Source organism: Phalaenopsis equestris, unplaced genomic scaffold (assembly GCF_001263595.1).
Source record: "Phalaenopsis equestris unplaced genomic scaffold, ASM126359v1 Scaffold000369, whole genome shotgun sequence".
Taxonomy (NCBI): domain Eukaryota; kingdom Viridiplantae; phylum Streptophyta; class Magnoliopsida; order Asparagales; family Orchidaceae; genus Phalaenopsis; species Phalaenopsis equestris.
Window position 1 is genome coordinate 5,418 of NW_018164811.1, and position 17,669 is coordinate 23,086.

The 17,669-nt window shown below is 33.4% G+C and overlaps 1 protein-coding gene across 2 annotated transcripts in view; it reads left to right on the top strand.

Annotated features, from left to right (window-relative positions):
* The first annotated feature begins 5,036 nt into the window (after positions 1-5,036).
* The window catches only part of LOC110026362 (chromosome transmission fidelity protein 18 homolog), an 84,560-nt gene continuing 71,927 nt past the window's right edge, over positions 5,037-17,669 (top strand). For both annotated transcript variants that reach the window (XM_020727263.1, XM_020727261.1), the window contains exons 1-3: positions 5,037-5,264; positions 5,357-5,743; positions 11,327-11,388. In XM_020727263.1, the coding sequence (XP_020582922.1) occupies positions 5,108-5,264; positions 5,357-5,743; positions 11,327-11,388 (606 nt within the window). In that variant the 5' untranslated portion in view covers positions 5,037-5,107. The remainder of the gene's footprint in view (positions 5,265-5,356; positions 5,744-11,326; positions 11,389-17,669) is intronic.

Below are 17,669 nucleotides of genomic sequence, written 5' to 3' on the forward strand. Positions count from 1 at the left end.
TAAACCCTAAACCCTAAACCCTAAACCCTAAACGCCAAACCCTATCAAATTCTTGTATTTGTCGATTACAAAAAGAAGTCGGTCACTTTACCAATTCAAATCATCATTTCACAAATCTCGAGATAAAGAGAAAGTCAGAGAAAACTACTCAGATCTCATGGGGAAAATCAACAAAATTCGGAATTCATATATAAATTCAAAGTCATTCAAACTACAACTAATAAATAAACTTATCTATAATTTCTCCCCAAGAAAACTCCTCGAATTTCCTCTGAATCTCTTCCTTTCTTTACAGCACACAGAACTCCTCTTCGAAATAGCAAGGACGAAGAAATATCTCATTTTCCCTCCACTCTTACAAAATTTTGAAGAATTCCTCACAATTTTCACACTCTAATGGAACATTTCTAACCTTCAGGAACTCTAGAGCTCTCTCCACCTCCTTTAGGCTCTCCTATTTTTGGCTAAAATCTTCCCTTTAATGATGTGGATGAGTTTTCCCAAGAGTTGCTTAAGCACCCCTCCAAAATTCGGCCTTATCCAATGCACAAGTACACTTAACCGTCGATCTCACCGTCAGCGGCCTTGATGGCGTCTTCAGCGGGCTTCTAGAGAATTTTGTCCTGTAGCCTCAGGATTGTAGTCTCAGGAAAAGCTCGTCGTCGGCGGCATCGATGGCGTCGTTGGCGCCCTAGTTCAAATCTCCACATTTTGGTCCCTTTCGCTCCAAATTTGCTCCTTTTTGCATCTTTTTGCTCAATTGACCCTAATTTATCATTTCTGCAATAAAACATCAAAAATACATTTCTTTAAAGTGCAATATCATCAAAAATAGTATAAAATATGTATGAAAATCTCAACATATTTTTCTTTGGTCAACGCTGATGTGGCGAGGAACCGTGACGACGATCATCGGGTGTCATATCCGATGTCAAGATCGCTCCCTCCGCCATTGCTGGCTGGAGGCTTGAAGACCCAGATGTTGCTGAGGTTGACGCCGATGGCAAACTTGGAGACGACAATAGGGATAATGCCTCTGGTTCAGACTCCGAGGCAGCATCGATATCGAACTTAATGGAGCATATCTTTATGATTCTTTCCATGACTTCTGTAACCTAATAAGGCAACAAGGACTTAAGGATTTGGAGAAGAAGAAAAAAATCATCGTTTCAAATATCAAGATGTGTGTCCATCCCTTCCCGCACAGAGGATGACAAGAAGGGTGTGCGACAATTCTCAAAGAATGACCGGTGGCTAGAGTACGAAATTAGACTCTGATACCATGTTAAAATTCAGAATAATATGAAATAAAGTGGAACACTTGATTATTTCATTGATATGAACGAGAATATAAATAACTCTTACAAGAATCTTATAATAGGAAAAATAATAAAAAGAAAATGATATGAAATGAAAGATATATTATCTAATATCTCAAATAATCAATTCATATTAATTATTAGGAGATATAAGAAATAACATAAAATAAAAAACAAAATAATTCTCAATCTAAGGAAATAAATATAAAATAGGAAATAAAATATCTCCTTATTCTAAGAAAATAATTTATTCCTATAATAATTTATTCCTCATAACTATTCCTCATAACTTCTTATAAGAATAGATTATTTCGTATTATAATTCTTAACAAAATCATCTATAAGGACCGAAGAAAATTAACAAACAGTAAATAAACATGCTACATATAATCGATCAAAAAATTGGGTCATATAGGTGAACCCAATCATTAAATGTGCAATCACCACCAAACTATATTTATTCTTCGGTGTGCATATGACATATTCCAACTTAAATAATCACATATAATTACTCACATTTAACAATAGATGTAAATATAGAAGCGAAAATAAAAAATAGATATACATATATACACACAAAGATATATTTTTGTTATTGTGGTTGGGTGTGGCTGAGACTTCTTACTGACTCTTAAATTTTTTTAAAAATTTCTTCCGGAATTCCCTAAATATATGTGCATATATATGTTTATACACATGTATGAACATATTTCTTTGTGTGTGTAGGTATTGGATTTGCAAAAACAGATTAAGGGTCTGTTTGGGCAGCTGCAGCTTATTCAGCTTCTGCTGATAAGCAGCTTATCTTGATAATCTGCTGATGAGCAGCTGATCCGGATAAGTTGTCTGGTTGTTTGGTTAATGCTTATGGAAAAAAGCTGATTCTGGAAAATTGATCATTCTGTCACTGTTCTGAATAAGCAGTTTAGTTGTTTGGTTAGTGCGTTTTGTAAACAGTTTATTTGAAAAAAAATTTTAATTAAATGAATAATCTGTGCAGAAGAATTTGTTCTTTTCTCAACAAAATTAAAGATTATTGTTCATACAAGAAAATACCAAAAAGTTGATTTATATTTATATAACTAAAACATATCCGATCACATCAAACAAATATGTTACACATAAAAAAGTCCAACGTACCAGCACATACTACTACAAGGTGTAATGAGAGCCCATAAAAAAGAAAAAGTAAGATGCTAAAATGACAAGTAAAAATATGATAATGTTAACTTTATAATGTAGCAGCATATCACGACACATGCCACCTGGCTCTGAAACTATAAAATCCTGAGCAAATCTGTCAGACTGGGATACCGTAGAAATGGAAGCACTCGAACCAGATGCAGTGTTCTGAAATATTGACATCGACGAACTCCGATTTGCGGTATCCTTCTGGGATATGATAGAAATAGACTCTCTGTCGGCCCACCTGAAGAAACTGCAGTCCTCCTGTCGTTGTGCCCACCTCGGGCACCTGTAAAATTGCCTTCCAAAGTTATGTGTCTGGTGTGACGTGAGTAGCAATGATGGTAGTCCACATCGACACATCACTTTCTCGGACTTCCCTGAATATTTGGAACTCATCGTCCTGCAGTTATTAAAATCAGAATAGATCAGTCAGAATAGATCAGTCCAAAACAGAATAGATCAGTCCAAAAATTGACAATAATGACATACAATATTGTACAACAGGCATTAAGATCCAACAGAAATTATAACCATACATGATGTTGTCAAGTCGGACAGATTTATGACACAAAAATATTTATGGTTTTAAGAGACTGTGGAACCCATTCATTCTAACTCAAGATAAAGTATAAACTATCTGTTGCTCATCTTTAAAGCGGTGGTTGCCCTTGAAGTCATGGGTCATCCAAGCTGCTCAATAGCCATGACACATGGAAAAGTAAAAAAAATGAAAACTTAGGTGTTAAATATGTAAATACATAAGAAGTGAATTTAAAAGCAAAAATTTTGGCGTGGATGTCAGAAACTCTTTTCATCCCTGCAAATCAATTCATATGTATTATAAAAAGGGTAGCATTTACATACATTCCACCCAATTCTTATGTATTTACATTAAACCCTCGTATTTTCCAACTTATAAGCCAACATTATATTCCAACATAAGTCACAAATTAAATTCTGAAGCATAAATATCTAGATATTAACGGACATTCCTCTAAGGGAGACTCTCAGTACAACTTCAATGTATATGCATAGTTCAAATGCAAGCATTAACAACACTACGAGGCTTTACATTCATAGATAAAATTATTGTAAGGGGATGATTATATTATAAAAAACAAAACGTCATATTTAAAACCTGTGTAAAAAAATCAGAAATGAAAGAGTCCATATTCTTCAAAGCCTAAATATTTTATAGGAAAAATTTAGAACCTTCAGCAGAAGTAATCCAATGCATTCCTTTTACAACAAATCAAACAGATCCTTATCTTTCTCCCTTTCCCTCCAAGAAAAACCTTAGAAAAATACGAAGCTAAAAAAACAAACATGGCAGCATGCTGGCGAGGGCATCGACCAAAATTCTTTCAATTTGGAGATTATGAAGCCAATATAAGCACTTAAGTTTAGATGTTAAAAATGTAAATATATCATGGAAACAACAGCTGCAAGCACCAATATCAAACAAATATGGGAGAATTGTTGTACGCCCTTATAGGTATGGGCTGCTGAAGCTCCTTCAACACCAATGCATTAGAAGTAAAAATCTACAAGCACCAATATCAAACTAAAATGGGAGAATTGAGGCTCGAATTAACTTAGTTCTATCAAAACAAAGATTCATGAACATATTTGCTACCAATAACACAATGATGCAGCTGCACAAATAAAGTCAAAGTTCATCCAAGCTGCACCATTACCATGAATATTTCATCACATGTCCGTTCATCTACCTCTCCTTGCAAATGAAAAAATTCTTAATGCGAAGAAGAGGAATAAATGGGCAAGGAAGAAGTTTTACCTTGGCCAATGTCGAAGAAGGAGCTTGCCGACGAGGAAGAGCAGACCGAACGAAATCAGTGAAGGCATACCTAAAAATCGGGGATGAGATTCTCAGGGAAAGATTTAAGAGGGAAGAAGAGATAAATGAGAGGAGGTAAGATCGAGATTTCTTACCAAAGTCTGAGTGGAAGCTGCCTTTGGCGGAGCTGAAACGGAGCAAAGTTTCCTCGACGGAGGCGGCAGAGCGGAGATTTGGCGGAGGAATACCTAAGCTTCGGCGGAGGAAGCGCGGGTCTTCAGCGGAGCGGAGGAAGACCGGAGAGTCGGCGGCGAGAGGTACTTCGGCGCGAGGCAGAGCAGTACTTCGGCGCGAGGAAGAGCGAAGCTGGAGGCAGAGACGAGTGGATCTAAAGTGCGAATAAGGTTTTAGGGCAAGAGGGGTGTGCACGTAAAATATGCCCCAATCGCGCGTTCGAAACGCTGATTACGGGTCGATATCCGCGACCAACTTTTTTCTAAATCGAAAACAAGATTATAAAATAAGCTGCGCAAATGCTCAAAACAAATGGTGCGGCGGTATTTTTGAAAACGCCGCCGTGCCGCACTTATAAGCTGCCCCAAGCGAGCCCTAAGCAACATATATGTAAACGTAAGTTTAGGGTTTAGGGTTTACAAAATGACTTATTTTAGGGTTTAGGGTTTAGGGCCTAAACCCTTAGTTCTGTTATTTACAAAATGACTCTTATCTATTCCCGCCAAATTCAGTCGATGTATTCATCTCCTAACCAAATTGTGGTTAGGGCATCAACGTGCATACCCGGATGGATAAAGAGCAACTGATCCCCCACGCCGAGGAGCTCGAGTGGCTTGAAACGAACAGCTTTCTCGCCGAATGCGTAGAGGTAGATGGCTTTTCTTTCGACGATGAAGAGATCGGGGAAGATAACGAGGGTGTTATAGCCTCTGCTGCATTGCCTCGTGAGCACGTTAATTTCACATTTCGGCGCCCGTGGATCCACTTAATTTTTCGATACTGATCATGTAACGCAAGCTTTTTTCTCGTCGTTCAGATGCAGATCCTCGCGAGATTCAGGGCAATAGGAAGCGTGTCTGGTCGGAAGAGAACGATGGATCCGAAAATATCGGAGAAATTGGTAAGAAACAGGAAAATGGAATTAAGAGAAGGGCTTTGGAGTTAGTGGAGGAGGAGCAAGATGAGGGCTGGCTCCAGTATTGTCCCCCGCAGCGGAAAGCTGTTCATATTGCACCGGAGAGTGATCATTTGATGGCCGAAGTTCCCTTCCAGGAGAAGATAATTTCTAGATTTGCCCTGGAAATTGAAGGGGATTGCGTGCCTGTGACAGGACCATATGGTGACCGTGTCTACGCCAAGATGCAATCTTGTAACATAGCCGGTGAAGGCCCGAAAAAGTTAAGAATAGAACATCCTAAAGACGGTTAGTTCATATAACCTCCTTTTCTTCTTAGCTGGACACATGGTTATTTGAAACACCATCCAGGCCGCAAGGACTAGGGCATACAATTGAAACCAGTTAAAAGGTTTGTCGGTCCCAATAGCTGGCGTCTTAATACATTAGGTTTCCGCTGGTACATCTAGCCTACGAGATATTTCAAAACATTAAATGTTATTCCGATTCAGTTGCCTGAAATTTCTATCTTCCTGAAATTTTGTTGCACTTAACTGATTATAAATTTGTGGCTTTCAGCTGTTTTGAGCTGAGCAGCGTGCAATGTCTTAAAATGATTGAGTGGTAGGAGCTTATGAACTAATGTTGAAAGGGTTTATCCAAATATTATGCATTTCAAATTATCTATATCAATATCAATTGATGCTCCTGATTAAGGAAATGAAAATTATTGCCGTAATTTACAAATAAAAACACCTACCTTAATTTTAGATGATTTCATTTTTTTTTCCTTTTCACTCTTTTAGACTCCATCTCCTTTAAATTGATATTTATATTAACATATAAGTCAATCAATTAATTTACTCTAATTTGACTCCCTTTTGTTTAGTTTAATTTATCTTTTTTTTGGTTCAACAATATAAACTATCTTTATGTCTAGAATAATCTAATTTATTTATCAAGCCATTATTATTTTTAAATTATCAGATTTAATATTGTATCATTAAAATTTTATACATTTCTATAAGATATGTATTTTTTATTTATATATCATACATATTATACTTTATGCTACTAATTTGGATGTATATATGTTAGATTAATTAATATTTATATTTTATTTCTCAACTAGATTATCACTAGTACTTTAAAATTTCTAATTCAATATTTGATATATTCCACGTTTTAGTAATTACTGTCCTTACACAATCGCCAAATGCAAGCTCGTTTCAATGCCCTTACCACCCTTGCATATGCTTGCCCTTGCTCACTTATCTTTCTGTATATCATAGGCACTCATCTTTTACCATATATCATTAATCTTTCTGTATTGCCTGCCTGCTCGAGCCTTTTTGGTTACTTGCAGGTCCTCTAATTCTGAACCCTCTAGCACTCTTCTTGGTCTCAACCCTTGCTCCCATTCTATGTCCTTACTTTCTATGTCTTTCTCTCTTATCATCTCTCACTCCATTTTTTGTTTGGGGTCCATCTCCCCTTTATATCTCGGAACTGAGCACTAACTAGTTCCAATCTATTTATTTTTAAATGTGTTTTTACAAAATCACCCTCATTTTATGTTCAAAATAGAACATCTTGTCATTTGATAAATCAAGTTTGGTTATTTTCTTTTAGCATTCGATGGCAACTTAGTTTTTAATAAGCTAATCCATATACAAAAGCATGCCAAACTCAGCCAATGGTAGCAAAATCAATTCAAATTTGAATTTTCTGCTAGATATTAGAATATCAAAAGAGTATAAAATACTGGCAAACCTACTATCACCATCAGGTGGCCTAATACATAAATCATGGGTAAAATGAACTGATGTTTGATACAATTTAGCAAAGATTTAACTTAAACAAGAAAGAATGTGATGTCCTAGAATAAAAAATACTCTTGCAATAATATCTAAAATGCTAATTGTACCTAGCACAACATTTAAGGATTTCTTTGCTTTTTGGGATTTTAGAGTAAACGCTTAAGCTGTCACTGATCTTATATTACATCTAAATGATTCTCCTTTTTCCCTTAAATGTAGGTTTCTTTATGGAAATCTTTCCAACTTTAGGTTATTATATCTTTTGAGCTCCTCCTTGCCTTAGGTTAGCCCATACAATTCTTGGCAATTCCTCTTTATATTGTCTTGTTCACTACATGGATAATATGTTCAAGAATTCATCAAATATTTCCATAATGAAACTTTCTACATGCAGCACTTTGCAATATAAAGAACTGTTCAAACCTTTTTTACATGGACATTTAATTACATATACAAGTTTATGAAAGACTTAATCAAATTCACTTCATAATTTAGAACTTGAGTATCTTGCCATTCTGGTGATTTGCCATATGATCAATTTCATAGTTATAATCATTTCAAATATTATTTGTTTGTACACAATTTATAAAACGTAACTTTCTCTATTTATAAATTTTTTACTTCCCAACTTAATTTTTGAACCAAAAGATCTTTTGAAATAAACTTTTTATCTTAAAAGAAGCTCTTATCACACAAGTCTCAAAGTTTATTATCTTGATTTGAAGTTTTGGAGTTGATGAATAATATGAAAAACTGGATTTTTCACCTTAAAACTCTATTTCCTTTTTCTACTTCCCTTCCTTTTTTCTTCCCTTCTTTTTCTTCAGCCGAGCTCTCTATTTCTGCCAATTGATGTTCGTGGAAATGGGATTTAATTTAAAAATTCTTTGTGTTTAGCTTAGATTTTGATTTATTTATGAGATTTTTTTAAAGCCTCGTATTTACTAAGTAAATCGTATCCATTACTTTCCATTTAAACCACTGTATGCAAATTTAATTGGAATTCCACCTGGACGAAGAGTGTATTAGTTCAAATACAATAATATTAAAATAAAGCTTAGGTTAATTGATTTTAAAACTTAATTAATGTATGCAAGCTAATGTATTAATAACACACACACACAGATATATGCTTTTGTAAACATAGGATTTTATAAAAATACTCGTGATCATTTTTGTGAGGTATGAAAAATAGGTTGTAAAATTTCTAAGACTTCTAACATTTTGTCCTTTAGCAAATTTTGGGTGTTACATTTAAATTATAGCCGAAATAACCTGAAAGCTTTTAAATAGGAAGCCGTTCCTGGGTGGTCACTGTTGAATGATTTTGACTTTTACTCATGCAATAATGCTCTTTCCTTAAACATTTAATCCAATATCAGATTTTAACCACACCTTCCAACAGTTAATCATATTTACTATAGTGGAAGCTGTTTTAACCTGGCAAGGCCTTGTAGTTTTTCTCTTTTCAAAAAGGGAAATGAGGAGTGATGCAAAAAAACAAGAAGGAATTTCGGGATTGGAAAACCTAGAAGCAGATGCACAAATGTGCGCTTTTCTAAACTGCTTTGCCCTTATCTCTAATTATACAGGTGGAATCCTCGGTAAAAAATAATATACATGTGTGACACTTTGCAAAAACACAATATCTATACTCTCTAAAGAGAACCTAAATATAAGATGTTGTTTGTAGCCAAGGTGATCAACTTCTCTTGCTCTATGTACAGAACTTTCTACTTCTGATGTCTATCTTTCACAACTTGTTGCAATTGCTATCAATATTTTCTTTTGCATTATATTGATTATTAGTGGAACTGGGAAGATGGTACAATGAAAGATTTTCTACTTATTTTGAAGGATAAAGAGAAAGATCTTTGAGTGGGCCCAAAAAAATTCCATGCATTTGTTTTTTAGATGCACCAGTTAAAGTGCTTGAATTCTTTCATTTGCATGCTTTATGTTAATACCTTGGTGAATTCTTTGAGATAATGCCCTTGGATCATATTTGTTGTTAGCAAATAATAGACCAGAACAAAAAGGTCTTGTGGAGTTATAATGAATGTTGTGGCACACACTATTTTTAAAGTAACATAAATTATTGATTTGTTGATAATTCAATAAAATAAGATATTCTAATGTAAAAAGACATTTTCAGAGATGTATAACTAAAACATAAGATTGTTTTAACATGCATATAAGTTCACGAAAGATAATTAAATTGGAAAATAAGATTATCAACACATTGAAAATAACTAGATTTGCAAATACAACTATCATAGTTGTAAGAGGTCAAAATGTCGAACATAGAATGTAACTAATAATGTAGATTACATTATGATGCTAGTTTCATGAATTAAGCAATGAAAATAACAATAATAAACAAACTCAAAGTACCAATATAGTAACATAATATTGTAAGTAATCAACTGAATTAGGTCAAGCAAAACTAAGCACTAGATAAATAACAACGAGTACAATTGAGGAAGTGTGCATGTAGTAGGATGGAAAGAACATACATTATTACTGTTTAAAAGTGGAAGTGCACAACATCTTTGCAAGGAAGTGTTTGGTAATGTTGAGGACAAGGGGAATAAGGAAAATGAGTGCTTTTAGTTGGTTCTAGATCTTCATCAAAAACCTTCTTTTGTGTGTTTGAAAGACTCAATTCCTTTCGATGATCTTTTTAGCTTATTTGTTTCTTTAGGATGCCAAATACTTATAATTTATTAGACAATAATGATTGTTGTTTCTCTGTACAAAGATGATGACTGTTTTTGGTTAATTACAACAGACTTCACAGTGATTTCTCATGTTTTTGCTGTTGCTGTAGGCTCCTATTACTCTTGTTATTTATGTTTTTTATTGAAAATTTCTAATAAATATTCAGAAATATACTGAATTGTGAGTGGATTTGAGGGGTTATTGAGTTGAAATTCTAATATATTTAAAAGCAGATTTAAAAAAACAAAGATAAACAAATTTAAAATAAATTAATAAATCAGAAAGATCGAAAGCATAAACATAAAAGTAAAGAAATAAGATATTGCCAGTGATTTGCGCTATTCATATGTGTTATGGTAAATTTTTAGTACATATGTGAATATATAATGTGCTAGTTTATTTCGCTGCACTTTGCTATGTTTATTTATTATTATTATTATTTTTAGCTTGCTATGTTAATATTGTGAGAGCCTGAGAGGCGTGCAACATTAATGTGGCTTACTTGTTGTCTGTTTTATGCTATTTACTTGGATCAAGAATATTGAGTTTTTAAGCTATTGGTTTGGCATTAATGAGAAGCAAATTTAGTGGAAAACATACTTTGTTTTACTTATCTCTCTGCCTGCTGGAATAGAATCACTAATAAAGCCCTGCATGATGGAGAATTTACTTCTCTCCCTTCGCCCTATCCATTTTATGGAAATTAAATTTACTTATTTCCCTTTGCCCCATCCATTTTACTTATCTCCCTTTGCCCTATCCATTATATGGAAATTAATCTTTGATGTTTATAGTGATTTTTCCCAAAATTCTTATTCTTGTTCCAACTTTGGTTTTAGATGGGTAATGATTGCCAAATACAATTTTCTGTTCTCCATACCTCTTCTGGATGACTTGTTTTAACTTCTTGGTTTTAACTGGTTTTCGGTTGCATTGAGAGGATTTGGACCCCAACATCACAAAATCCATGCACGAGCTGAACCAATACAAACTAGTGTTCTTTGACTTTGTTTTGAGCATCTTTTGCTCTTTTGGCTTCATGCACACGACTTAATCTTTTGCATTAGAAATCAACGAACCTTTCATAATTTTCTATTATGATATGGTCATGATAAAGCTTTTATTTTTTTTTGTCTCTAAACTCTAATTGGTTTACCTTCTTTGCCGTTTTTTTTTTTTTCAGGTTTTTTATTGTTTTTGATTGGAATGATGTTGCGTCATTTTTGTGCCAAAAAAAAAAAGCTTCTTTCTTTTCCCTTAACGTGCATTTGTGTTTTTTGTTTAGAATGTTTATAACTTTCAGCTTGTAATTTTGCAAAGTCTTACCTTGGTGTAGTTGATGACATTGCAGGACTTCTTTCTGAGCCAATTAGCATCATTTTAAAAAACATGGACAATGACATTTTTTCCAAGGTACTTTTACATGCACCTTCGTACAGAGTTTCATTTGTTAATTGTATAAATATATTTATTCTGTCGTAGCTTCCCATAACTACTCCTTTTACAATTAAGGTTTTGAAGAATGGATTGAACAATAAATAAGTAAAATTGAAATGTTAAACAAACTGAAGAAGTTTTTTGATTGGTTTAATTTCACTTCGTAATACTGTATAAACCAATTGGTTCATTTTTAGATTTTGGCTTTTGGAATTAAAGATGAATTGGTGCTTACCTCCACGAGGTGAGGCACTAATGGCTCACAAAGCTTAAAAGAATGCACTATTACTAAATCATGCTTAGACTAACAACTGAGGGAGTGAGGCAATCTCATTCGACTTAACTTTACAGATAGTTGCTAATGCTTTAAATCAATTAAAATGACTTGGTTTCCTATGAAAATAATTTGATATTGAGTGATGTGAGAAGTCTGTCAATACTTGATATGTAAAATTGTGCACTAACTAACATTGGATCTAATATAGGTTATAGGGCTCAATATGTTTTACTCTTTAACTAGTGAATTCTTAGGACGAAGAGTATGAGTCAAGAAAGAGGAAGAGTTAATAGGCTTACTGTAAGTTTTGGAGAAGGAAAAATAATTATTTATCTTCAATTTTATAGGAAGTTATTATAAGATAAATAGAGGGAGAAGATTCCCACATTATGAAAATCATAAAATCAGCCTTAATTTCCCATGCTAAAAGAAAGAAACATGAATTATAACATACCTACATTACTACATTCTAAAAATAGAAAATATTAAAATAGAAGATACTAAAAATAAAATAATCCAAAAATTCTAACACTCCCTCATTTTGGAGCATACATGTCAGTAGGGATAAATGACATGCAACTTACTCTACAATAAATCTTCTATATTATAAAGTGCTTGTCTATCTCCACATGCTTTGTGCGATTATGAGATTTTCTTCAATGCTTTTGACAGCTTTATTATCACAATATAACTTCATTGACATGCTTATCGGGATCTACAAGTCTTCAAAAAATTTTTTCAACTATAACATCTCACGCACTTCATTAGCTTTAGCCATATATTTTACATCATCATTACTCATTGCAATCACATTTTGTTTCTTACTTCGCCATGTGACCAAGTTTCCCCATACATAGGTGCAATATCCAAAAGTTGATCACTTGTCAATAACTTAGCCCGCCTATCAGTGTACGTTTCTATGCTCTTTTGTGTGGTCTTTTGAAAGATTAAGCCCTTACCAGCTGTACCTTTTAGATATCTGACAATTTTGCTGACTGCTTCAAGGTGTTTTATTGAGCAAATGCATAAATTTACTTACCGAGCTCACACAAAGGCAATATCTAGCCCTGTATGTGATAAATATATCAACTTGCCCACCAATTTTTGATGTCGAACTGTATTTACTGGGTTACCTTCTTTCCCATCTAGTTTTTTATTGAGATCAATTAGAGTATCTACAGGTTTACACCCACTCATCTCAGTTTCTTTTATAAGATCAAGAATATGCTTCTGTTAGGAAACAACATTCTCTTTTTTGATGTAGTGACCTCCATTCCAAGGAAATACCTCAGAGATCGTAAGTCATTGGTTTCAAAAATAGTTGAAAGGGAAGTCTTCTAATGATTCCTCTTATATGTGTTATTTCTGATGAGAATAATATCATCAACATAAATAATCAATATATCTGTCTTTCCATCATTTGAATGTCTGAAGAACATTGTATTATCTCATTGCCCTTGATTATACCATACTCCTGACATTTAACAAATAGTGTAAACTTCTCGAGCCACGCATTTGGTGATTGTTTCAACCCGTACACAAATTTTTTTAATTTTCACACTTTTGTGTTGAACTTCCCATTAAATCTCGGAGGTAAAATTTTATATACTTTTTCCTTCAAGTCCCCGTCGAAGAAGGCGTTTTTTATATCTAACTGTTATAGGGCTAGTCAAGATTTGCTGCTAATGAAGAAAAACTCTTTTAGAGTTTGGTTTTACAACTGAGTGAATGTTTCTAAATAAATTTAAGTGAATCCCTTGACAACCAATCGAGCTTTGTACCTTTCCCGAAAGCCATTAGAATCATACTTAGTTGTAAATACTAATTTGTACCAGACAATTGTCTTTCATTTAGTTAGTTCAATCAATTTCCACGTGCCATTTTTTTTCAAGAGCTTTCATACCTTTGAAGACAACCTCTTTTCACTCAGGGACTTTCAGAACATCCTACACAGCATTAAGAATCTCCATACAAGGTAATTGCGAGGCAAAAACATGAAAGTGGGCAAGAGTTTTTCATATGACACATAATGAGACAGTGATGTTGGGTGCAAGACCTTTTCTCTTTACAAGCAACAATGGGAAGACTAGACTTATTAGATTTATGATTTGAACTAGGCTCAAGTTCAAGAGTAGAAAACTTAGAACTCGAAGATGAAGTGAACTAAATATGAGATAAACGGTCAGTGAGGATATTACCTGGAGGGTTCACATATTCTTGGCAATGCAAATGATTCATATACCTTTTTTTTGAAGTTGTTCTTAGTCGCGAGTGGATAATATCCAATGATACCACAGTTATAGTTCTATTTTCTATTTCTTCTTTGCTATTAACATCATGAGATGACACTATGGGAAGACTCAACCCACTTTCTTTTAATATATCATCACTTGGTTTTCAGGTTAAACAATTAAGATTGAAGATATATTATTTTGTGAGCTTGGTTTGAAGAAAGTCCTGAAACTCGGGAGTCGAATCTTTGTTTTGCTTCCTCCTTCGAAGATGAGGTGAAAAAAGTTGTAATTAAAAAATGTGACATCAATGGTAATAATTTTTTTTTAGAATTGGTATTAAAATTTTTATACCCTTTTTGGTTAGGAGATTAACCAACAAACACATTTTTTGGTTTGGATTCAAATTTTTATTGATTATGACTATAAATTTAAACGAAAGTAGTACACCAAAATATGTTTTACGGTAAAAGATGAGTGCCTATTTTCTTGGAATTTTTTTTTTGAGAAACATCAAAAAGTGTTTCGAAATTTAAAATTTTATTTTGTTTTATTCATGAGAACTGTAATAATAAGAATAACATTTCCCTAAAGAAATTTATGAATCTGATTGGTAAATAACAATGCCCTTAATGCGTCCAATAAGACTTGTTTTTTTTTCAAAGAGCTTTGATAAATTATTTCTTTTTTGAAGAAAAAATTGAACCAAAATATTTTTTAAATACTCTTGGCTATTATTACTCTGTAATGTTTGAATACTTTTCTGAACTTATGTTTTTACCATGGTGTAAGTTTTTGAAAATTATTTCTACTTCAAATTTTCTTTTATTAAATAAACCCAACTTAGCTTAGTGTGGTCATCAGTGAGACTCGAACAATTTTCTCTCAAACTTTGTAATATTTTTATAAGGACTCCATATATCATTATGGATTATGATAAATGATGTAGTTGTTTTGTATGTTTGTGGAGAAAAAGAAGCATGCTGATTTTTAACAAACTGACAAATTTCACATTGAAACAAAGACAATTTTTTAATCTGAAATAATTTTGGAAATAAGTATTTTAAATACTAAAAATTAGGATGACAACCTATAATCCATAACATAATATTAGTCTTTAGAAATATAACAAAATTTAAACCAATAATTTGATAATATCTATAGTCGAGTTCATCGTTAAAATAATTGAGTTCATCTTCTTCCTTGGCACTCTTAATCTTCTCCGTGGCGATTCTTAAAACTTACAACAAGATGAATATAAGTTAGCTTGACATTGATGGTCAATAATAATTTTACTAGTGGATAACAAATTACATGATAGATTGGGAACACGGAGAACATCCCGAAGGGTTAACAATGAGTAAAGTTTGATAGTTCCTATCTAGGCAATTACTGAGAGGGAGCTATCAATAATTTTGACCTTTTTATTGTTTACACTAGGTCTATAGGAGAAAATAATTTAGAATAACCAATCATGTGATCAGTTACGCATGAATCATTTACCCCAAGAATGAGAAAAATTAAGAATAACACCTAGCGAAACAATAGCTGAAGGGTTATCCTTCTGTACAAAGGAGCAAAATTGATTTGGGGAGAAGTTTCTAGATTGAAACAATTATGCAAGTGCTTTAATTGCTTCTTCGTGGACGGTTCTGTATTCGAGTTAGCAGAAGACTCCTGAGTTTCTTCAGTGGTGGCTTGATAAACTAAACCTTACTTTTGCATTTTGTTTTCTAATTTGCAGGTTTACCATGAAGCTTCCAACATGTCTCCTTTGCGGGCCATGATTTCTAGCAATCCTCGTGCTATGATTTCTTACGTCTTTCTTTGTCAGTGTCAACCCTTTTTGACATAAGAGTTGAGTTCTTTTTGTTCAATGTTACAAAATTATTCAATGTTGCACAACCTAACTTTTCTTCTTGATTCTTGACCTCTAACTTCACGAAAAGTTTCTTGAATAGTGGGAAGAGGTTTTCTACCGAGGATGTGGTGACCTCAGAGTTAGTCTAAACTCCGATTAACATTGGCTAAGAACATGTAGACTTATTCATTTTTTTCTCTTCTTGTGGCCAACATAATCATTCAAATTCTCCAAATATCATCATAACATTTATTAATTTACTGTCATAATATTACTAACTCGTAATACGTAGTAAAGTCATAGTCATTTTTTTGAATTTTAAAATTGAGTTTTCAACTAAAAATTTGAGAAGAATTCTTCAAATATGAATAAAAATCTTGAATGGCCTCCCAGTCATCTCAAACACTTGGAAGGAATAGATGTTGTTTTCTTATGATAAGTTCCATGGAGTTGATGAGCCAAACCATATTGAGAGAATTTTTGAATTGCCATTTTTTCATATTTGGATTGCGAGCAGTAGGTCTTGAAGTTTCTCCAATTAAATAATCAATTTTCCCTCTCCTGTCGATCATAAATTTTATGGATTGTGCCCATTCGAGATATTTGTGACCATTGACTTTTATAACCGTGAGATAAGACACTAGATTTTGTTAATATTATTCAACAGATTGAGGGATGAGAGGGGCTATAGGGTCAGGCGAAGTTGTTTCGGAGTTACCAGAGTCAATAGAGGTGGCAAAATTTCTTTGGACTCTAGTCATCATCACTAACTCATACGTCTTCGTGAGAAAACATAACAACTTCAATCAGGCTACTTCGATCGTGAGTAGTGACCATGAAGTTGAGCACACGAACAACTGCTTTGATCGTGAGTTCTATCGCGATGGAATTTCAAGAGTAGTGGCTTCGATCATCAGCGGTGGAGGCTTCCAAAGAGGGCGCACAATCGAAGACTTTGTAATCACCCAATTGACACGAGGTTGGCCTTTGGAAGATTGACGCGAGTTCGGTCCTCATCGAGAACTCTAGGGCAATTTTGATTGCGACTTAAATCGCGTTTACATGCTTTGATACAATATAAGTTTTGGAGAAGGAAACATAGTTATTCATGTTCAATTATATAGGAAACAATTACAAGATAAATAGAGGTGGAAGACTCTCATGTTAAGAAAATCATAAAATCATCCATAATTCTCCATATTAGAAGAAGAAAATAGGAATTATAATATACCTACAATACTACATTCTAAAAATAGAAAAAATACTAAAATAGAAGATTCTAAAAATAAATTTAGTTTAAATTCCAATAAATAGTTAGAATTTTATAGATAGTTGCTAATGCTTTAAATAAATTAAAATGACTTAGTTTCCCTTGAAAATAATTGATATCGAGTGATGTGAGAAGTATTTCAATACTTAGATAAGTACAATTGTGCACTAGGAGATATTGGATCTAATATAGGTTTTAGGGCTTCATAATTTTATTCTTTAACTAGTAAATTCTTAAGACGAAGAGCCAACAACAAAATCATACCTTTATCCCACTAAGTGAGCCGACTACATTTTTCTCCATTGTATTCGATTCAACGTCATATTTTCATTTAATTCTAATAGATTAAGATCATTTTTTATACAATATGCCTAAGTTTTTAAGGTCTACCTCTGCCTTTCTTAACATAAGTTGAATATAAAACATCAAATCTTCTAACCGGATCATCAAATGGTCTACGTTTAATGTGGCTAAACCATCTAAGATGACTCTCTATTCTTGTCTGCCATTGGAGCTTCACCAAGCCTTTTATGAATAAGTTTGTTTTACATTTTATCTCTAAGAGTCAAGCCACTCACCAACTTAAGCATTCTCATCTCAACAACACTTAACTTTGTA